The 24,116-nt window shown below is 40.4% G+C and overlaps 1 protein-coding gene across 4 annotated transcripts in view; it reads right to left on the bottom strand.

Moving 5' to 3' along the window:
- SMG6 (SMG6 nonsense mediated mRNA decay factor) overlaps positions 1–24,093 on the bottom strand; it is a 244,338-nt gene extending 220,245 nt beyond the window's left edge. For 3 of the 4 annotated variants that reach the window (XM_073235026.1, XM_073235028.1, XM_073235029.1), the window contains exons 1-6: positions 23,961–24,093; positions 20,100–21,837; positions 19,366–19,558; positions 18,788–18,898; positions 15,993–16,099; positions 15,635–15,713 (exon numbers count right to left, since the gene is read on the bottom strand). In XM_073235026.1, the coding sequence (XP_073091127.1) occupies positions 15,635–15,713; positions 15,993–16,099; positions 18,788–18,898; positions 19,366–19,558; positions 20,100–21,837; positions 23,961–24,048 (2,316 nt within the window). In that variant the 5' untranslated portion in view covers positions 24,049–24,093. The other variant, XM_073235027.1, reaches the window with a different exon arrangement.
- Between the last annotated feature and the right edge of the window lie 23 nt (positions 24,094–24,116).

Here is a 24,116-nt window from a genome sequence, read left to right as displayed (position 1 = left end):
TATGCACCCCTATGTTCATCACAACACTTTTTACAATAGCCAAGATATGGAAGCAACCTAAGTATCCATCTGTAGATGAATGGATAAAGAAGATGTGGTACATATATACAATGGAATACTATTCAGCCATAAGAAAGAAACAAATCCTACCATTTGCAACAACATGGATGGAGCTGGAAGATATTATGCTCAGTGAAACAAGCCAGGTGGAGAAAGACAAATACCAAATGATTTCCTTCATTTGTGGAGTACAACAATGAATCAGAATTGAAGGAACAAAATGACAGCAGACTCAGAGACTCCAAGAATGAACTAGTGGTTACCAAAGGGGAGGGGTGTGGGAGGGCAAGTGGGGAGGGTGGGAGAAGGGGACTGAGGAGTATTATGTTTAGTACACATGGTATGGGGGAATCACGGGTAGAACAGTATATCACAGAGAAGGGACATAGTGGATCTCTGGCAACTTGCTACACTGATGGACAGTGACTGCATTGGGGATGGGTGGGGACTTGATAATATGGGTAAATGCAGTAACCACATTGTTTTTTCATGTGAAACCTTCATAAGAGTGTATATCAATCATACCTTAATAAAAAAAAATTTTTTTAATTTATATAATGCATACACTTTAACAGACTATCTGGCATACTGTTACAGTCAAATGGGGCTATTTTTAATATTATTTCAATTCATACTAATCTCTGCCTATATCACTCACTTGATTTTAGACTGTATTTGATTGAGCCTACAATTATTTTTTTCATATTTTAACATCTCTGAAATTGAGATACAACTTATAATCAATGTCTACCAGTATGTCTTATTTATAATAATTTACATTTTTCTTTTAGTGGTACAGAAAATAATGGTGCATCTAACCATCAGTTGCATTGTATTGCACCAAGTCTAATTTATACCATTGTCTATATATCTCATTTGTTTTTTCAATAGTTTTTTTTTCTGGGCAGAAACCATATCACATATTTATCACTCACAGCACCCAGCAAAGCTATACACAAGCATGTTCTCAGTAAATACCTCATAGTCACTGAATGATTGGAGGACATGGAAAAGGTGATGTTCGAAGACAAAAAAGATAAGAGGGAGGCAGAAAAAGAGACAGAGGAAAAGAACTTGAAAGGAGTACTGCTTTAAATCAGAGGTCCATGAAAGAAAAAGATACCAATTCAATTAGACGGAAAAAAGCCACTGAGGGAACTCAGTAAAGTTATGACACACAAGATCAATACTCAAAAATCAGTTATATCTCTATATAATTAGTAATGAACAATCTGAAAGATAAATTTTAAAAAAACTCTTTATAATAGCATCAAGAAGAATAACATATTTAGGAATAAATTTAACTGAGGAAGTATAAAATTTATACACTAAGAACTACAAAATGCTTTTGAAAGAAATTAAAGACCTAAATAAATAGAAAACATCCTGTGTTTGTAGAACAGAAAGACTTAATAGTGTAAAGATGTATACACTCCCTAAAGGAATCTACACAGTCAAGGCTATCTTCAAAATCCCAATGACTATTTCTGCAGAAATGAAAAAGCCAATCCCAAAATCCATATGGAATTGTAAAGAATACCAAATAGCCAAAACAATCTGTAAAAAGATGAACAAAGTTGGAAGAGTCACCTATCCTGATTTCAAAGCTTACTGCAAAGCTACAGTAATTAAAACAGTGTGGTACTGGCATAATGGTAAACATATGGCTCAATGGGAGAGAACTAAGAGGACAGAAATAAACCTATGTATACATCAACTGAGTTTTCACAAGGATGGAAAGAACCGTCTATTCAATGGAGAAAGAACAGTCTCCAACAAATGGTGCTGGAAGACCTAGATATCTGCATGGAAAAGAATGATAATGGACCTTACTTCACACAATATACAAAAATTAACCAGAAATGGATCAAAGGACTAAATGGAAGACTGAAAAACTACAAAAACTCTTACAGATATCTAGGAGGAAAAAAGTCTTAACTTTGAATTTTGTAACAGTTTCATAGCTGACACCAAAAAACAAGCAACAAAGAAAAAGACAGATAGATTGGACTTTAATAAAATTAAAAATTTTCGTGCATCAAAGAACACTACCAAGAGGGTGAAAACCACAGAATGGGAGAAAATATTTGTAAATCATGTATCTGATAAGGATTAGAACATATAAACAACTCCTACAATCAACAAAAAACAACCCAATTAAAAAATATGCAAAGGACTTGAATAGACACTTCTCCAAAGATATACAGATAGCCAACAAGCACATGAAAAGATTACTACTCATTAGAGAAATGCAAGTCAAAACCACAATGCCCTAACACTTCACACCAATTAGGTTAGCTACTATACAAAAAAAAAACCACCCCAGAAAATCACAAGTGTTGGCAAGGATGTGGAGAAATTATGCAGTATTGGTGGGAATGTAAAATGGTACAGTTGCAGTAGAGTGGTTCCTCAAAAAACTGAAAACAGAATTACCATATGATCCAACAATTCCACTTCTGGGTATATATCTAAAAGAACTGAAAACAGGTCTTGAAAAGATATTTGTACATTCACGTTCACAGCACAATGCCAATAGGTGGAAACGTCTATCAAGAGAGGAATGGATTTAAAAAACATGGTGTATACATTAGTATTTTTCAGCCTTAAGAAGGAAGAAATTCTGACACAGCTGTAATATGGATACCTTGAGGATATAATACTAAATGAAATAAGCCAGGCACAAGGAGACAAATAGTGTATGATTCCACTTATGTAAGACAGCTAGAGTAGGCAGATTCACAGACTGAAAGTACAAGGGTGGTTGCCAGTGGCTGGAAGGAGGGGAGAATAGCCAGTTTTTTAACAGCTACAGAATTTCAGTTTTACAAGATAAAGAGAGTTCCAGAGATTGCTTATGCAACAGTGTGAAGGTACTTAACACTGTTGAAATACACTTAACAACAAGTAAGATGGTAAATTTCATTTTATGTGTATTTTACAATGAAAAATATTTTTGATTCTTAAATATTTTTTTAATGGGCAAAGGACTTGAATAGACATTTCTCCAAATGGCCAATAAGCACATGAAAAGATGTTCAATATCATTAGTCATTAGGGAAAGGAAAATTAAAACCACAAGAAAATATTACTTTACACTTTGTAGACATCAACAGATTCTAAAGTTTATATGGGAAGGCAAAAGATCCAGAATAGTTTATGCAATATTGAAGAAGAACAAGGTCAAAAGACTGACACTACCCAACTTCAAGACTACAGTAATCAATATAGTGTGGTAGCGCCCAAAGAACAGACAAAGAACAGACAAAGAACAGATCAATGGAACAGAATAGAGCCCAGAAATAGAACCACACAAAACATCCTCTGGCCTTGAACAAAGGAGCAAAGGCAATTATGGATAAAGGACAGTCTTTTCAACAAATGGTGCTAGAACTGGACATCCATATGCAAAACAATGACACTATACACAGACCTCTTACAAAAATTAACTCAAAATAGATGATAGACCTAAATGTAAATACAAAACTATACAAATCCTAGAAGATAATATAGGAGAAGATCTAGGTAACCTTGGGTTTGGTGATAAGTTTTTAGACACAACACCAACAATAAAATCCATATAAGAAAAAGCTGATACATTGGATTTCTTTAAAATTAAAAACTTCTGCTCTGTGAAAGACACTGCAAAGAAAATGAAAAAAAAAAGCCACAAACTGATAGAAAATATATGCAAAACATATATCTGATAAAAGACTGGTATCCAAAATATACAATGAATCCAAAATAAGAAAACAAACAACCCAACTTAAAAATGGATGTAAGATCTAAAGACATCTCACTGAAGAAGACACAGAGAAGGCAAATAAGCATATGAAAAGATGCTCCACATCATGTCATTAGGAATTACAAATTAAAATGAGATACCACTACACACCTATTAGGATAAACAAAATCCAGAACACTGGCAATACCAAATGCTAACATGGAAGAGGAGCTGCTGATGGGAATGCAAAATGGTGCAGCTGCTTTGGGTAAGAGTTTGCTAGTTTCCTCCAAAACTACATATACTCTTAAGCTACTATTCAGCAATCACATTCCTTGGCATTTATACAAATGAGCTGAAAACTTTTGTCCACACAAAAAACTGCACACAGATGGTTACAGCACTTTTACTCATAGTTGACAAAACTTGGAAAAAAACAATATGCCTTTCAATAAGGGAATGGATAAACTGTGGTACATCTATACAATTAAATATTACACAATAAAAAGAAAAGAGCTGGGGAGATTCTCAAGATGGCAGCGCAAGTAAGGTGGCGGAAATCTCCTCCCAAAACCATATATACTTTGAAAATACAGCGAATCCAACTATTCCTAAAAGACTGACCAGAAGACACAGTACACCAACCAGGCTACATCTACATCTGTGAGAACTCAACATCTCACAAAAAGGGTAAGATACAAAGCCGTTATGCAGCGGGACCTGAGCACTCCCCCCACCCCAGCTCACCGGCAGGAGGAAAAGAATCAGAGTGGGGAGGGAGTGGAAGCACAGGACTGCCAAATAACCAGAACTTCAGGCGCCGTAACCCTCTGGGTGGCAACACAGCACCACAGCCCCTCACAGCAATAAGCAGGCTGCCATTCATTCCCTGCTGCCGGCACTGGAAATGAACCAGCTGATCCACCATTGCTGCGGAGCAACTGGGGAGCAGCCCCGGCCACAGAGACCACACAGAGGACTCTCCCAGCGCACAGCTAACCGGACCAGACCAGAGGCTGCCCCCTCCCTGCAGTCGACCAACACAGACAGCAGAGATTGGGGCAGAGCCTGGGAGGCACAAAGGGGCTTTATTCTCGCAGTGAACACGCACTGCTTGCCTACAATTCCCACCAATGCCCTAGGCCATCCTGAGGACCACCCCGCCCACGGCAGCTCAGGGGATTAACCCAGAGGCTGCCCCCAGTGCATGGCAGACCGGCACAGGCAGAGGAAGCCAGCGTGGAGTCCAGAAAGCATGTAGGAGCACTGTTCTCATCGTGAACACATGCTAATCGCCTGCAACCACCGCCAGTGCCCTAGGCTACCCCGAGGGCCACCCCACCCAAGGCAGCTCGGGGATTAACCCAGAGGCTGCTCCCTGTGTGGGGCTAACCAGCACAAGCAGCAGAGACAGCCAAGGAGACTAACAAGCAGAAAGGGACCTTATTCTCCCAGCTGACACACATGCCACCTGCCAGCCATCACTTCCATCACCATGAAAAGGCAAAAGAACCTTGTTCAGTACAAAAATCCCTCAAACACCGGAGAGAGGGCCTGGAGAGACTGAAATCACCAATCTTCCTGAAAAAGAATTCAAAATAAGTCATAAGCATGCTGATGGATATACAGAGAAATATGCAACAGCTAAGGGATGAATTTCAGAGGGAGATAACAGAAATGAAACAAACAATAGAAGGATTTAAGAGCAGACTGGATGAGGTGGAACAGACTGTTAATGGACTAGAAATCAGAGAACAGGAATACAGAGAAGCTGAGGCAGAGAGAGATAAAAGTACCTTCAGAAATGAAAGAATATTAGAGAACTGTGTAACCAATCCAAACGGAACAATATTCACATTATGGGGTACCAGAAGAAGAAGAGAGAGAAAAAGGGACAGAAAATGTCTTTGAAGAAATAATTGCTGAAGAGGATTAAAGATGCAGGCGCGACAGGTGAGACAGAGGCTTCCTCCTGAAACTGCATATAATACAAAAATATAATTAATACAACTAATCCTGAAAGAGCAACAGGAAAGAGGACTGCGCCAGACTGCATATACCTGGAGAAAACAGCAGACTTCACAGAACAGCGAAACATACCAAAGCTGTGGCCGGCCCAGCGGGACCCAAGCCCTTCCCCCACCTGATCAACGGCAGGAGGAAGAGAAACGGAGGTGGGAGGGAATGGAGGCCTGGGACTGCTGAACACCTAACTCCGGAGATCTGCTCTGGGAGCACAAACCTACATTTCATGGTGCTTTCATGATATTCTCATGATTAGGGGATTGGAAAGCTAAGACAGGCAGAATTCCTGGAGAGACTGAAATTCCAGCCACTTGTGGAAAGCAGGGATCCATATCCAGATGCTCTGGGACAAAAGAAAGGTGGGCAGTCTGAGACACTTCCTAACAAGGAAGCCTTTAGCAAGAGGGCTGCTAAAGGGGTGAGGACTGCACAGAGCTTACTGCTCAGGAGAAAGGACAGGTAGACAAAATTGTCCAGGAGCACTCTGCCCAGCAGTTTGGGAGCTTTCACAGTTTTCAGGTGCTGCAGCTCCCTGGCTGGCTACACAGCTCCAAGGACACCCCCCATGATGCACAGCCTAATGCGCCTTTCTCCCGGCCAGCCCCACCTGCCTCACAAATCGGCAAACCCTACCCTGGCATTAGGCAAGCCAGGGGGAAGACCTGTCTACAGCAACTACAAACACAAAGATTAGAGGCTTGTACCTGTGTGCTCGGCCCTCTGGTTCAGGCAGTGGAGACAGGCATAGCAGCTGGGAAGCAGGAAACAGCTCTTTCCTCCCCCAAGACACCAATACCACTCCCCTGAGACACCCAACAATGCTTCAGCGGCTGAGCAGCTCCAGAGAGTAGAGCTTCTGGACAGTAGAGGGTGCCATATACAAATATGAAATGCCAAAGGAACCTGGTTCAGAGTAAAATTAATATAACTCCTGAGAAAGATGACACAACCCTCATGAATCTTCCTGAAAGGGAGTTCAAAATAAACATCATTAACATGCTCATGGAGGTACGGAAAAATATTCAGGAACTCAGGAATGGATTCCGGTTTGGAGACCCAATCATTGAAGAGCACATGGAGGGTATTAAAAGCAGATTAGTTATGGTGGAGGAGAAGATAAATGCAATAGAAAATAGAGAAGAGGAATACAAAGACGCTGAGGCACAGAGAGAAAAAAGGATCTCTAAAAATGAAAGAACAGTGTGAGAACAGTGTGACCAAACCAAATGGAACAATATTCATATTATAGGGGTAACAGAAGAAGGGGAGAGAGAAAAAGGGATAGAAATTGTCTTTAAGGAGGTAACTGCTGAAAACTTTCCCAATCTGGGGAAGGAGACAGTTTTTCAAGCCATGGAGGTACAAAGATCTCCCAACACAAGGGACCCAAGGAATAAAAAACACCAAGACATATAATAATTAAAATGGCAAAGATTAAGGATAAGGACAGATTACTAAAAGCAGCCAGAGAGAGAAATAAGATCACATACAAAAGAAAGCCCATCAGGCTATCATCAGACTTCTCAACAGAAACCTTACAGGCCAGAAGGGAGTGGCATGATGTATTTGATGCAATGAAGAAGGGCCTCAAACCAAGAATACTTTATCCGACAAGATTATCATTTAAATTTGAAGGAGGGATTAAACAATTTCCAAATAAGCAAAAGCTGAGAGAATTTACCTCCCACAAACCATGTCAACAGTCTATTTTGGAGGGACTGCATTAGATGGAGGTGTTCCTAAGGTTTAATAGCTGTCATCAGAGGTAATAAAACCACAGTAAAGAAAATAGAACAGCTAATTATTAAGCAAATGGAAAATTAAATTAATTATTTCCAAAGTCAATCAAGGAATAGACAAAGAATACAGAATATGATACCTAATATATAAAGAATGGAGGAGGAAGAAAGAGGAGGAGAAAAAGAAAAGAAACTTTAGATTGTGTTTGTAATAGCATATTAAGTGAGTTAAGTTAGACTCTTAGATAGTAACAAAGTTAACCTTCAAACTTTGGTAACCATGAGTCTAAAGCCTGCATGGCAATAAGTACATCGATAATCACCCTAAATGTAAATGGACTGAATGCACCAATCAAAAGACAAAGAGTCACTGAATGGATAAATAATGCTGTCCACAAGAAACTCACTTTAAACCCAAAGACATATACAGACTAAAAGTGAAGGGATGGAAAAAAGATTTTTCATGCAACTAACAGAGAGAAAAAAGCAGGAGTTGCAGTACTTGTATCAGACAAAATAGACTTCAAAACAAAGAAAGTCACAAGAGACAAAGAAGGACATTACATAATGATAAAGGGGTCAATCCAACAAGAAGACATAACCATTATAAATATCTGTGCCCAACACAGGGGCACCTACATATGTGAAACAAATATTAACAGAATTAAAGGGAGAAATAGAATGCAATGCATTCATTCTAGGACACTTCAACACTCCACTCACTCTGAAGGACAGATCAACCGGACAGAAAATAAGTAAGGACACAGAGGCACTGAACAACACATTAGACCTAACACATATCTATAGAACTCTACACCCAAAAGCAGCAGAGTACACATTCTTCTTAAGTGCATGTGGAACATTTTCAAGAATAGACCATATATTAGGCCACAAAAAGAGCCTAAGTAAATTAAAAAAGATTGAAATTCTACCAACTACATTCTCAAACCACAAAGGTATGAAATAAGAAATAAATTATACAAAGAAAATGAAAAATCCCACAAACACATGGAGGCTTCACAACATGCTCCTAAATAACCAATGGGTCAATGACCAAATAGAAACAGAGATCAAGCAATATATGGAGACAAATGACAACAATAATTCAACACTGCAAAACTGTGGTACAAAGCCAAGGCTGTGCTAAGAGGAAAGTATATTGCAATACAGGGCTACCACAGGAAAGAAGAACAATCCTATATAAGTAGTCTAAACTCACAACTAATGAAACTAGAAAAAGAATAACAAATGAGGCCCAAAGTCAGTAGAAGGAGGGACATAATAAAGATTAAAACAGAAATAAATAAAATCGAGAAGAATAAAACAATAGAATCAATGAAAGCAAGAGCTAGTTCTTCAAGAAAATAAACAAAATAGATAAACCCCTAGTCAGACTTATCAAGAAAAAAGAGAGTCTACACACATAAACAGAATCAGACATGAGCAAGGAAAAATCACTATGGACACCACAGAAATACAAAGGATTATTAGAGACTATTGTGAAAAATCATATGCTAACAAACTGGATAACCTAGAAGAATGGACAACTTTTCAGAAAAATACAACCTTACAAGGCTGACCAAGGAAGAAACAGAAAATCTGAACAGACCAATTACCAGCAACGAAATTGAACTGGTAATCAAAAAAACTGCTAAGACCAAAATCCCTGGACCACATGGCTTCACTGCTGAATTTTATCAAACATTTAGGAGGACCTAATACCCATCCTCCTTAAAGTTTTCCAAAGAGTAGAAGAGGAGGGAATACTTTCAAACTCATTCCATGAGGCCAGCATCAATCTTATACCAAAACCAGGAAAAGACACCACAAAAAAAGAAAATTACACACCAATATCCCCGATGAACACACATGCAAAAATACTTAACAAAATATTAGCAAACAGAATTCAAAAATACATCAAAAAGACATTCCATCATGATCAAGGATTTATTCCAAGGATACAAGGATGGTACAACATTTGAAAATCCATTAACATAATCCACCACATCAACAAAAAGAAGGACAAAAACCATATGATAATCTCCATAAATGCTGAAAAAGCATTAGACAAAATTCAACATCCATTCATGATAAAAACTCAACAAAATGGGTATGGAGGGCAAGTACCTCAACATAATAAAGGTCATATATGACAAACCAACAGCCAACATCATACTTAACAGCGAGAAGCTGAAAGCTTTTCCTTTAAGATCGGGAACAAGAAAAGGATGCCCACTCTCCCCACTTTTATTCAATACAGTACTGGAGGTCCTAGCCAAGGCAATCAGACAACACAAAGAAATACAAGGCATCCAGATTGGCAAGGAAAAAGTTAAACTGTCTCAGTTTGCAGATGACATGATATTGTACATAAAAAACCCTAAAGAATCTACTCCAAAACTACTAGACCTAATATCTGAATTCACCAAAGGTGCAGGATACAAAATTAATACACAGGAATCTGTGGCATTCCTATACACTAACAATGAACTAGCAGAGAGAGAAATCAGGAAAACAACTCTATTCACAATTGCATCAAAAAGAAAAAATACCTAGGAATAAACCTAACCAAGAAAGTGAAAGACCTATAACCTGAAAACTACAAGACACTATTAAGAGAAATTAAAGAGGACACTAACAAATGGAAACTCATTCCATGCTCTTGGCTAGGAAGAATTAACATTGTCAAAATGGCCATCCTGCCTAAAGCAATCTACAGATTCAATGCAATCCCCATCAAAATACCAACAGCATTCTTCAATGAACTGGAACAAATAGTTCTAAAATTCATATGGAAGCACAAAAGACCTCAAATAGCCATAGCAATCCTGAGAAGGAAGAATAAAAGGGGGGATCTTGTTTCCCAACTTCAAGCTCTACTACAAAGCCACAGTAATCAAGACAATTTGGTACTGGCACAAGAACTGACCCCTAGACCAGTGGAACAGAATAGAAACTCCAGATATTAACCCAATGGTACATGGTCAATTAATATATGATAGAGGAGCCATGGATATACACTGGGAAAATGACAGCCTCGTCAACAGCTGGTGTTGGCAAAACTGGACAGCTACATGTAAGAGAACAAAACTGGATTACTGTCTAACCCCATAAACAAAAGTAAACTCAGAATGGATCAAAGACCTGAATGTAAGTCATGAAAGCATAAAACTCTTAGAAAAAATATAGGCAAAACAAGAAATGGAAGCAACCTAAGTGTCCATCAGTAGATGAATGGATAAAGAAGAGGTGGTACATGTACACAATGGAATATTATTCAGCCATAAGAAGAAAACAAATCCTACCATTTGCAACAACATGGATGCAGCTAGAGGGTATTATGCTCAGTGAAATAAGCCAGGCGGAGAAAGACAAGTACCAATTATTTCACTCATCTGTGGAGTATAAGAACAAAGAAAAACTGAAGGAGCAAAACAGCAGAAGACTCACAGAACACAAGAATGGACTAACAGTTACCAAAGGGAAAGGGACTAGGGAGGATGGGTTTGAAGGGAGGGATAAGGGCAGAGAAAAAGAAAGGGGGCATTACGATTAGCATGTATAATGTTGGGGGGGAATGGGGAGGGCTGTGCAACACAGAGAAGACAAGTAGTGATTCTATAGCATCTTACTACGCTGATGGACAGTGACTGTAATGGGGTGTGGGGGAGGGACTTGGTAAAGGGGGGAGCCTAGTAAACATAATTTTCTTCATGTAATTGTAGATTAATGATAACAAAATAAAAATAATAAATATATATGTAAAGGCAAAAGTCTCTTGGGCATAAACACAAGCAACTTCTTCATGAACATATCTCCCCGGACAAGGGAAACAAAAGCAAAAATGAACAAGTTGGACTATATCAAACTAAAAAGCTTCTGTACAGCAAAGGACACCATCAGTAGAACAAAAAGGCATCCTACAGTATGGGAGAATATATTTCATAAATGACATATCCGATAAAGGACTGACATCCAAAATATATAAAGAGCTCATGCACCTCAACACACAAAAAGCAAATAATCCTATTAAAAAATTGGCAGAGGAGCTGAACAGACACTTCTCCAAAGAAGAAATTCAGATGGCCAACAGGCACATGAAAAGATGCTCCACATTGCTAATCATCAGAGAAATACAAATTAAAACCACAATGAGATATCACCTCACACCAGTAAGGATCGCCACCATCCAAAAGACAAACAAAAAAAATGTTGGTGAAGATGTGGAGAAAGGGAAACCCTCCTACACTGCTGGAGGGAATGCAAATTAGTTCAACCATTGTGGAAAGCAGTATGGAGGTTCCTCAAAATGCTTAAAATAGAAATACCATTTGACCCAGGAATTCCACCTCTAGGAATTTACCCTAAGAATGCAGAAGCCCAGTTTGAAAAAGACAGATGCACCCCTATGTTTATCGCAGCACTATTTACAATAGCCAAGAAATGGAAGCAACCTAAATGTCCATCAGTAGATGAATGGATAAAGAAGATGTGGTACACATACACAATGGAATATTATTCAGCCATAAGAAGAAAACAAATCCTACCATTTGCAACAAAATGGATGGAGCTAGAGGGTATTATGCTCAGTGAAATAAGCCAGGCGGAGAAAGACAAATACCAAATGATTTCACTCATATGTGGAGTATAAGAGCAAAGAAAAACTGAAGGAACAAAACAGCAGTAGAATCACAGAACTCATGAATGGACTAACAGTTACCAAAGGGAAAGGGACTGGGGAGGATGGGTGGGCAGGGAGCAATAAGGGGGGGAAAAAGAAAGGGGGCGTTACAATTAGCATGTATAATGTGGAGGGGGTACGCGGCAGGCTCTACAACACAGAGAAGACAAGTAGTGATTTTACAGCATCTTACTATGCTGATGGACAGTGACTGTGAAGGGGTATGTGGGCTGGACTTGGTGAAGGGGGGAGCCTAGTAAACATAATGTTCTTCATGTAATTGTAGATTAATGATACCAAAAAAAAAAAATTACGTCAACCATTGTGGAAAGCAGTATGGAAGTTCCTCAAAAAACTCAAAATAGAAATGCCATTTGACCCAGGAAATCCACTCCTAGGAATTTACCCTAAGAATGCAGGAGCCCAATTTGAAAAAGACACATGCACCCTTATGTTTATCGCAGCACTATTTACAATAGCCAAGACATGGAAGCAACCTTAGTGTCCATCAGTAGATGAATGGATAAAGAAGATGTGGTACATCACACAATGGAATATCATTCAGCTATAAGAAGAAAACAAATCATAGTATTTGCAATAACATGGATGGAGCTAGAGGTTATTATGCTCAGTGAAGTAAGCCAGGTGGAGAAAGACAAGTATGATTTCACTTATCTGTGGAGTATAAGAACAAAGCAAAAACTGAAGGAACAAAACAGCAGCAGACTCATAGAACCCAAGAATGGACTAACAGTTACAAAAGGGAAAGGGACTGTGGAGGATGGGTGGGAATGGGAGGGAGAAGGGGGAAAAGGGGGCATTACGATTAGCACACATAATGTGGGGTGAGGGGCATAGGGAGGGCAGTGTAGCACAGAGAAGACAAGTAGTGATTCTGTAGCATCTTACTACGCTGATGGACAGTGACGTAATGGGGTCTGTGGTCGGGACATGATAATAAGGGGAGTCTAGTAACCATAATGTTGCTTATGTAATTGTACATTGATGATCCCAAAATAAAAAAAGAAAAATAATAAAAAAGAAAAGAGCTATTACGCCACAAAACATAATCCAAAATACATATTGCTAAATGAACGAAGACAATCTGAAAAGCCTACATACTCTATGGTTTCCAACTATATGACATTCTGGAAAAGGCAAAATTACAGATATATTAAAAATGGATTGCTAGAGATTCAGGGGCGAGAGTAGAGTGGAGAGTGAAGCACATGGTATTTTTAGGGTGTTAAAAAAAATCGGTATGACACTTTAATGGTGGATACATTATACTAGATTTCATTATTGTATTTACATTATTACATATTATATTATTATATATTAATGTATATTATCATACATTATATATATATTTGTTCAAATCCCATAGAATATACAAAAAAAGTGAACCCTAATGTAAGCTATGGCCTTTAGTTAATAGTGATGTATCAATACTGGCTCATCAATCATAACATACGTACTACATTAATGGAGTATGTTAATAACAGGGAAAATTGACAGGAGATGGAGAGTTGAGGGAATATATGGGAACTCTGTACCTTCTGCTCAACTTTTCTGCAAACCTAAAACTGACCAAAGTAGTAAAAAGAAAAAATGTTAAAGAAAAAAACTGTCTCTATATGGCATAAAAAAAAAATCCAAAATGAGGTATCACTTAATACCCACTAGTTTGATCAGAATTTTAAAAAATGAAAAGTAACAAATGTTGGTAAAACTGTGGAGACTGGAACCCTCATACATTGCTAATGGGAATGAAAATGGTGTAGCCACTGTGCAAAACTGTTTGGTGGTTCCTCAAAAAATTAAATACAGAATTACCATATGACCCAGCAATTCCACTCCTGGGTATAGACTCAAAAATATGTGAAAACAGATATTCAAACAAATACTTGTACTTCCCATATTCACAATAGCTAAAAGGTGGAAATAACTGATATATCCATCGGCTGAGGAATGAATAAATGATACATCTGTACAATTGAATATTATTCAGACATAAAAATGAAGTACTGATAGATGCTACAACATGGATGAACCTCAACAACTTCATGCTAAATGAAAGAAGCCAGACAGAAAAGGTCACATACTGTATGGTTCCATTTACAGAAAAAATCCAGAACAGGTGAATGCAGCAATAGAAAGCATATTAGTGGTTGCCTGGGGATGGGAGGAAGGAGGTATGGGGAGTAATGGACATGGGGTCTCCCTCTGGGGTGATGAAAATGTCTTGGACTAGACAAAGTTGATGGTTGCACAACACTGCTAATATACTAAATGATACCGAATTGTACAAAATGGTTAATTTTATGTTATGTGAATTTTATCCCTTTTTTTTTTAAAGCCACTGAGGGAAAAAAAATTTAAAGAAAATATATTTTCTAATTAACAAGAAGCATACCTCATTCAATAGTTATGAAGAAGAAAAACTAGAAAAGGAGACAAGAAATTAGAAAGAAGGAAGAGGAGAAAATGAATAAAGAAAAAGGAGAGAAAAAAATAAAGCCTGAGAGAGGGGTAAAAAAAAATCTCAAGCACATATCACAGAAAGAGCAAAAGATTACTTAGTTTACACTAAGTAAACTACATTTATTCAACAATTTTAATCCATAATTAAATATCAGGAATTTCCTTGAATCTCTTGTGGAACAAAGGGGAATAAAAATATTAATTCAAACACTGTTCATTTGGGCAATGAATTTTATAACATTAAGAAAACTCCCTGCTAATGAGCATGTTAGCTGCTTCTTATACTTAAATCTTTGATAACTACCATTGGTTCCCACCCTTTCCCCTTCAATGCAGTTTCCTCATAAGGGGCTCTGTCAGCTCTCAAGGCTCTGTTACAGCCACATTGAGAGGAGTTCAGTAAGATCTAGACAGGTACAATCCTACACTTACTGTGCTTCTGCTAGGAGGGCTCCTAGATGAAAAGCTAAGAGGAGTAAGGGGATGATGTGGGGAAAGGAGGCAAGGGTATGGCTACTGAGGGCTAGTTGAAGACTTTAAAGGAAAGAGGTAAAGAAGCCTCATTTTCCTTCTAGAAATGAGTAACCCAGTTGAATAGGACAGGGAAGGAAAGTAAGATAAGACTGAGAGCAGAAGCCTTGGTCAAACACAGAGTGGTATTTGGCTGGAACATGAGCATTCCCCTAGGAATTTAAGAGCAGTGGGTGGGAGTGGATGAACTACAGATCCCTGAAATGAGGGATCCCTAACAATTTACCTGTGAAAGTAACAATAACAAAAGGAGTCTGAGGTTGGAAGGCAGGAAACAATATTCTTTGAGTTAGTGTTCAGATGAAATCTAATTCCAGGAGCTGATGCTATCAAAATCTGTATTTCTAAGACACTGCCTATAAAACTTCCCCTGTCCACAAGATTTCTTACCGTATATACTGCCAATAAAGCCAGCTGGTTGTAGGGGCGCCCATTCTTGGGAGCAATGTGCTGGGCCTTCAGGTACCAACTGGAATAGAAAAACAGTAAACAAACAAACAAACCAACGAACAAAACACTAGCTCCATATCAACTCTTTCCCATTTCATCACCTGGTAGCTCTACTACCTAAGAGAAAAGCTGGAGTGTTAGGTGCAATCGTGGAGTGGTAAAGCCTAACTACAGAGACCAACATGGGATACCTGTAGGACATCTAGATGGCAGGCAGCACAAGTGGCTCACTGCTCTTTACAGAGCTTAGCTTGAAGCCACACAGAGAAGAGAAGCAATGAACGAGAGGCCAAAGTACCTGCGAGCTTTGCCGTAGTTTGTTGTGTCATTGGCTTGCTCCCGATACCTAGCAATATCTCCTTGGCAAATCATACATCGCTGGGCACTGATCAAAGCATATTTTACCTTTAAGAGAAAGATCAGTTAGTAGCATACCCAAGAATATTTAACTTAAACCCCAAAGGACAGGGATGGGGTCAAAATAAGGGAGCAACATTAACAAAGCATTAGTAGTTTTCAACAAAATTAAAAGTTTTGAGTCTAACCCTGACTAGCAAAAACTCGCAATAATGTGATACACAATTTACTGAGGAAAAATGGCAGAAGGGAGGGGGGTCATTCTTACTGTGAATCCCAGGCAAATAGAAGAAAATATGAAACTAAGAGTCAGGAGACCTGACTCCCCATTTCAGAGTTGTGTGATCCCAAACTGGGACTCTTCAGGACTCAGTTTCTTCATATGAATGTAAAAATACCTATTGCATAGGGTAACTGGAGGTATAAAGTATAAAAATACTTAACAAATTATGAAGTGATATATAAATATTAAGGTAATCGTTTACTTTTGCCATCATTATAGTCTTTCTCTCCTTAAACTTAAATCACTGCGTTGTGTTTCTGCATTACATTCCCTTTGCAAAACAATAACAATTCTCTAAAACAACAACAGTTACCTTGTACCAAACACCTACAATGTGCCAGGGAATACTGAGCTCTCAGGAAGACTCATTCACTAGCTAAGTAACTAGCTACTGCATGTATATCAGCCTCCAAACATAATTCAAATGTGTGCCTCAACAAAATTATGTATGACTACATGTTGTATACCTTCAGAATCTGAACTATTCCACACATTCTATGAATGAACACCAAGAACCCTTGGTATCACCTGATAAAACACAAAGAAAACTGGTTGTTTCATACTACAGCACTTTGGCATCCCTGTAAGGGGAAGAAAAAACCCAAGTTCTGCCCAAGGCTCTCCACTATCCTTAAAATGAAGTCCTAGATGGTCAAGCCTCTGCTCACCTCTTAAGCACCACTGCCCCCTTCTCTCTGTGCCTCAGGCAGACCAGACTTTTCTGTTCCCTAACACACCATGCCTTTTCCCACTCCAGAACCTTCACATATACTGTTCCCTCTCCTAGAGCATCATAGTTTCCGCATCTTCATGTACACTTTCACTTGGCTAGTGTCTCAGGTCTTCAGCCCCAGCTTAACTGTGACTTAGTCTTCCATATAACCCCATAACACCCACTGTAGAAGTCACTGCATCTGTAATTACTAACCCAAAATCTGCACTTACCTCTGAACTCGACTCTGAGAGCTTTGGAGTTAGTGAGAGCTGGGATGAATGGCTTTCTTTTGCCACAATGAATTACGTGAGCCTATAATGGCACCTGGCATGTAGGAGGGACTCAATAAATAATACCTACTGATTAGTAATAGAGCTTGGGCATTCATCAAAAGGAGTAGAAAGGCAAAAGGAAGTTTCTGCTCCATAAACGACATTGCTTTCTCCAATGAATCTTTAACCTTTTCCTTTCCCTTGGTTCTTTCCTCTGAACATATAATGCTCAAGTCTCTCCAAGCTTAAAAACAAACTAACTTCTCTTGACACTATGTTTTTTTTTAATGCTATCTTCCCTCCTTGCCTTTTCAGGGGCAAAATTCTTAAAAGAATGATCTATATTACTCTCCCATTATCTACTGCTCCACTTCTCATTCACTATAATCTGGCTTCCATCCTCTCTAGCCAAAAATAACTTGTGAGAAGGTCATCCAATCCAATGAGTACATTTAATAACCTTAACATTTGATGGCTCTATAGCACTTGACAATTTTACCCACCACAACCTTGAAATTTGATCCCCAGCCTCCTCTGGTCAGCCTGCCAGTACCCCAGTATCTCAACTTCTGCTTCAAGTATCACCTAATAATTGACGATTCCTGAATCTCTATTATAAGCCCAGCTCTTTCTCCTGACTTTCAGACAGACCAGAATATTCACTTGTTAATTTTCAAGTGCCTTCACCTAAGCATATCCAAAACTGAACAAACCTCTTCCTCCCCAGTAGTTCTTCCTAGGCTACAAACTAGGTGATGATCTCAACTTCTCATGCTTCCAAACTGATTATTCACATCAAATCAACCAGCAATTCAATTCTATTTCCCTTTTATCTTTCCAATCTGTCTCCTATTTTCCACCTCCAGTAACTCTACTTCAGTTCAGGCCTACAACCTGATTCTCCTACCTCCATTCTTGCCCAAACTCATCCATTTTCCAGAGTGACTAATTCGAAGAACAAATCTATGCTACCCATTTACTGAAAATCAACTAACAGCTCCTCACTGCTTTCAGAATAAAGTTCAAACTCTTCAGCATAGCATGCAGAAATTTATGATCTTTCCCTTCATACTTTATCAGCTCTACCTCCTACAAATGCCCAACTCCACATTACAGACACCAGTGTACTGAACTTCTTAAACTTTTCCAACAAGGCCTTGTTCTCTTTCTCTAGGCCCTATATCAAAATTTCCCCTCCCACTTTTAGTCATGTTTCAAGACAACCTGACAGTCTCTGAGAAGCCTTCCTTGACCCCACCAGCCTAAATTAGAGCCACTTCCTTCTATGACCCTTCAACATTTTATATATACAACTACCATGGTTCTTAGGACGTTATAATTATAGTGTTTTAATTGGTCTGTTCCTACTCTTGTATCCTCAACACCCAGCACAGTGCCCAACACATAACTAACACTAGACAAATGCTTACCAAATGAATAAATTTAGGATAAAAAAGCTGGCTTACTGTCTTGCGTAATGGTTTGCTGCGAATGGCAAGACCGTCCATGTAGTCCTCCAGTTTGAACTTGTAAGTAACCTCCAGCTTCTGAAGCAAACTATCAAAGAAGTCACTACCCTAAAGACAAAAAATAAGAAACAGCTGATCAGCCTGTTCTGATCCAATCTACCTGCCAGAAACTGGGACAAGTGACCTTTTCACAGTTCTGCGAATGCTCGACTGCCCAATATAAAGAGATGCATATACAGCATTTGTCAGCCACCAATTAAGCAGAAGATGAATTCATAGCATAAGCCTTTCCATGGTTTTAAAGATATGAACATACACGCACTCTCTCTCTTCCTCCCAACCAACCCTCCCCTCCAAGACATTCAGCAAGCTTCCAAATTCAGAACTAAATCTAATTGCCAGTAAATTATGGTCCCAAGGAAGCAAGAGGAGCACAGGAGGCCTAAACCCATGAAAAGAACATACAGTTTTTTGTCCATGTTCTCATTTACAACATAGTAGTTATGTGGTAAAAACCCACTGAAACTACAGGATGCCAAAGCCTTTATCCTGAGGACAAAAAGATGATACTTTACCTCATCTAGGAGCTCCAAAAGTCTGTTCCGAATCTGTTCTGGGTTCTCAACATTCGGATCCTTGAGAAGCTGCCTGAACTTCTCAATAACCTGATAGAAAGCATTCTTCCACAGGATCTGATCCACACTCTGATTATCAGAGAACTCAATATCTAATAGAATACAGCGCTCATACAGTTGCAGAAGTTCAGCTCTGGAATAAAATACATGCAACTTCTAGCTCCAAATACATCATAGGAAAGGCTAGACACAAGATTCAAGCTTCCTGCAAATTAAACACCTTCCTTGGCAGGAAACCCAAAATGCCACCAGGTACAACACTGACTCTAGTTTCCATTCTGCATAGCAGAATGTCATTCTAAAGAGTTATGTCTAGGAAAGTAGTTTTTCTCCATATGCCTCCACCTAAATTTAACAGCTGAAATAAGATCTTCACAAGTTATATGCTGTTCATTTACTACCATTCTGGAAAGTCTTTCCTTTTCCATTTCCAGATTCCAAGCTCTCTTAAAGATAATTTTTTTTAAAGAAAATGTAGGAAGGATAATCATTTTTAGGATCAAAACAAAATTTTCTCTATTATTCCTTTTTCCAACTTCCCCTTCCTTGCTAAAATTTATGTGAAAAGGAGATAAAGTAGCTTGCCTAAATGGTTTCTACCTTCCTCAGCCATGAGAGTCTATACGCCTCCAGCTTATCCCCATTTCCTTCTGACCAGGATAAACACACCATACCTGAGCTGAGCCATCTTCTCCAGGCCCTCCGGACTGATGCGGTCCCTGGAAAGCAGGTTGCTGAGCTGTAGTTCCTGGTTGTCAGCCACCCGGAGAAGCCTGTGTAGCTCCTGTTGCTGCATGTTTCTCATGTGCTGCTCCATCTCCTCAGGGCTCACAGTGCTGGCAGGGATAGGGCTACAAATATACTGTCCTGATGGAGTTGGGTAGCCTGGGTAGTAAGGGCCAGGGTACACACCATTCGTAGGGCCCACTGGATACTGCAGGGGGCTATAGCCTGTATAAGGATACTGGGAGGCGGGGCCTGGTGCCCGGGGGTAATAATAAGGGTTGTCAGAGTTTTGAAACTTATAGTAAGATGGTTGGGCCTGACGTGACTCACCCCAAGATGTAGGACTGACTTCATCATCAGTGTCCAAGAAATGTAGCTGGGGTGTCTGGCTCTTTAGAGCCGGTTTCTGATCAGGATTGTTTGGGTCCCACAACCGGCGAGTGGTACCTCCTCGGCCCCAACTCCGAGATCCCTTACTACCAGATCCAAATAAAAGCCGAGGTCCCAAGGGTGTACACTCTGAAGAGCCAGAATTGACAGATAGGGTGGTATGGGCAGGGAGAATCAGTATGCCACGGCCCTGACCCCGAAGTTCCTGTTTCAGGTTTTTGGACTCCTGCTTCTCAGAACCTTTGCCCTGACTGCTCAAGCCTTTGTCAGGCTTTATCCTATCCCCATCCTCCTCTGCTGACCTCACCATAGGGGAAACTTTGTTCATGGTTTCTGCATCGAAAGTGACATGAAGGGTGCCTCGATTTTCTTTACCATTGCTTTTCTGCTGTCCCTCCCCACGGCCAGATGAGCTTCTTTCTAAATGTTTCTTCCTTTCTGAGCTCCTCCTGGACCCATCAGGTTCATCGATTCTGTCCTCATCTAAGGAGTCCGTTGAGGACATAGAAACTTGCTTCTTCAGTCGCGGCCTCTCCTTGGTCCGATCCTGTCGTCGGCGACGACACCCATTATCAGTCAGGCCAGCCCCCTCGGCACTGTTGTTGCTACCAGCTGAGCTGGTACTGCAAGTGCGATAGCGGTTCCTTCGTTTGTCTGAGCGGGAGTAGCGCTTTGCAGAACCCAGCTTCCCCTGTGCCAGGTCTTCACTCACTTTCTTCATCCCCTCCCCTTTTTCGTTCCTCTTTCCTTTTTCTCCCTTTACAGCCCTTACTCTGTCACCATTTAGGCTCTTTTCTACCTCATCTTTGGCCATTTTATTCACAACCTCCTCTTTCACATTTCCCCTATTCTCATTTTCCTCTACTCTCAGTTGTTCCACCTGGTTGAGCATTTCTTCTTCATCCACCCGGCTAGTTGATTCTTTGGTAACAGTCTGCAAGCGCCTTCCAGGCTGATAGATCTGCATGTCAGGTTTCTTTGTTCTCTTGATAATTCTTAGACTTCGATCCTCTTGTCCAGCAGTCCTAGGAAAGGATTCCTGTGCCAGAATATTTTCTGAGTCTACAGGACCATTTTGCTGTTGGTTGTCCACTTCCTTGCACACATCTTTAATGAGTTGTGTACCATTTCCAACAGCAGAAGAATCTCTGTCATTAATAATATCATCCTTAAATTCGTCACTCCCAGAGGGTTCCTTGATTTTAGATTTGTTCCTTAGTCGAGAAAGACCGGGCTTATAGATTTCCAGATCGGGGCGCCTGTTATCCTTGCGCTGCCTAGGCTCCTTCATGTTTTCTGCGATGTTGGAGAGTGTGTTGGGGAGGAAAGGATAGAAGAAAAGGACAAAGGATGAAGGAAGGAAAAAAAAATGTCATTCTAGTTATAAGTAACAGAAAAGTCAAACAAGAATTATACATTAAAATGTTAACATTGGTGGACAAGGAAGGAAATTTCTACAGAAGCAGAAATTCTGTTTGTAATATTTGTTCAGCAACCAGCAAGGCTAAGAATGTAACTGTATTGGGACTACCTACACCCAAGTTTGGGAAATGGAGAAAAAACATACTCTCTTGTGTTACCCAAGTCATATTCAGATCCCCAAAACCCCAAACACTTCATCACTGTTAAAATAAAAAATACCTGACCATGTCAACATTAGACTGTTCTTTGCTATACAGCCTTTGGAGCCATCTTAGTCCTTTCTTCTTCAGCCTGTAATATTTTTCCAGTGTGGCTAAGTCCTTGGGTGAGAGGGATATGCATAAGAATCCATAATTCTGAACATCTCTGAAGAAAAAATTTGCAACTCTAGTCTCTGAACTTGGCCAGGACAATCCTCTTCTTTAGGATACTAATTACCCAATCACATACCTCCTGCTGCAGCAAACAGGAACTAGTCTCCTTTATATTCAACTCCACTGATGCTCACCAAGTCTCTAACAGCAGCCAGCAGAGCCATTCCAAGGAAATACTGCTCAGACTATCATCATTAGAATACTGGGACTAACTGCTACTATGATGATGGAATATGAGAAGGAAAAGTTCCATAAGGGAGCTTTCCCTGGAGGATGATCAAAGTACTGTGACATGCTCTCAACGTACCAAGGACAGGGGCAGTCAAGAATAAGATACAGGGCTTCAGAAACCACTTTCCAGGCTCCAGGAACTTACAAAATGACAGATAAGCAAGTATCTGTCTTTTGTATTTTACCTTCTATTAAAGGGGAGAGGCTAATACAGATAGCCACTAAACTTTTCAGTGGGAAAGTAACAGAAATTAGTGAGATTACAGAGTACTCAACAGAATGCTACATCAATTATACTTCAATAAAATTTTTTAAAAAAACATAGAATGTTAACTAAAATCCTAGTACTATTCTATAAACACCAATGCAAACAAACCCCTAACAGGGTCATATGCTCCAGCATTTACACACGAGTGCATCAAAACAGAAAAAAAAAAACCCTGAATTTTAAACACTACTTCAGTATTTTCAGAAGCTTAAAAGACTGCTTCATCAAGTATGAACAAAGGGAAAGCAGTTTGACTCCAGAAAAGCCCACCCTCAGCAGCCTTTGTAATTTAGGTGAAGGGGAGGGAGGAGGGAGGAGGGAGGAGACCACTACTTTCCAGAGCAGAGGGAGAAAAAACCTGAATAACCCAATTCAGTTGACCGACGAAAACCAATTTCACAGACTTTGGCCTCAAGCCTGCAGGAACATAGCTACCATTCTACACAACTCCACTGTCTAACAAAGAAAAGGTGAGGCTCTAGACTCTTCCTTGGAGCTTTCCTGGTGTGGCTGGAGACTTTTAACTTTTCAGAGGAAGGTTCTCGCTGATAAAAACAGCTCCTACACACAGCCAAGGCCAAACCAGAGCAGAGTCAGTTCTCCGAGGTCCTGGATCCCGCCGGTGGCACAGCCTTCAGAAGCCTGCCTTGGGGGAAAAGTTCAGCAAGGAAGTCCCAAGCTGTTAAACCTTTCTCCTCAGTTTCCCCAGTTCCTTCTCTCTAAAGCTGAAGAAATGAGGGGCAGGCTTACGGGAAGATTCCTCTGGGAACGACACTGTCCGGGGGCCCCCACCAGACCCCAGCGCCCACTCCTTTCCGCGTCTCTCAATGGCTAGGAGTCCACGGGCTGGTCTGAGAGCGGGGGGAAGGGGGGACACCACCTTCGGGGTTGAGGAAGGGGGCGGAGGTAGGAACTCGGGATGCGCTCCCCAGAAAGAGGAAGAGCGGGCTGAGGCCGACCCTCGGGCCGGTAGGGCGACGAGGGTACAGCCCGCGGCCCCCGCCCCCACTGTTGGGGGAAGGGGCGGGGGCTCCGGAGCGCCGCGCACTGAGCGGGAGGAGGCAGAGGAGGAGAGGGAGGCGGGGCGGGCAGGCCCAGCCCAGGAGCTGGGCGGCGCGACTCACCTCTGCTCCCGGCCTGCGGAGCCAGAGTGGCCAGGATCCCTCGCAGCTCCGACGCGGAGATCCGGACACGCTCCAACCCATCCGCCATCTTCGCGGCTGCTACTACAGCTGCAGCTACGCCGCCACCGCCGCGCGCAGCCAGGAAACCACGACGGA

Source organism: Manis javanica, chromosome 4 (genome assembly GCF_040802235.1).
Source record: "Manis javanica isolate MJ-LG chromosome 4, MJ_LKY, whole genome shotgun sequence".
NCBI lineage: Eukaryota > Metazoa > Chordata > Mammalia > Pholidota > Manidae > Manis > Manis javanica.
The sequence above is the reverse complement of the archived record's forward strand: the minus strand, read 5'-3'. Positions and strand labels throughout refer to the sequence as shown.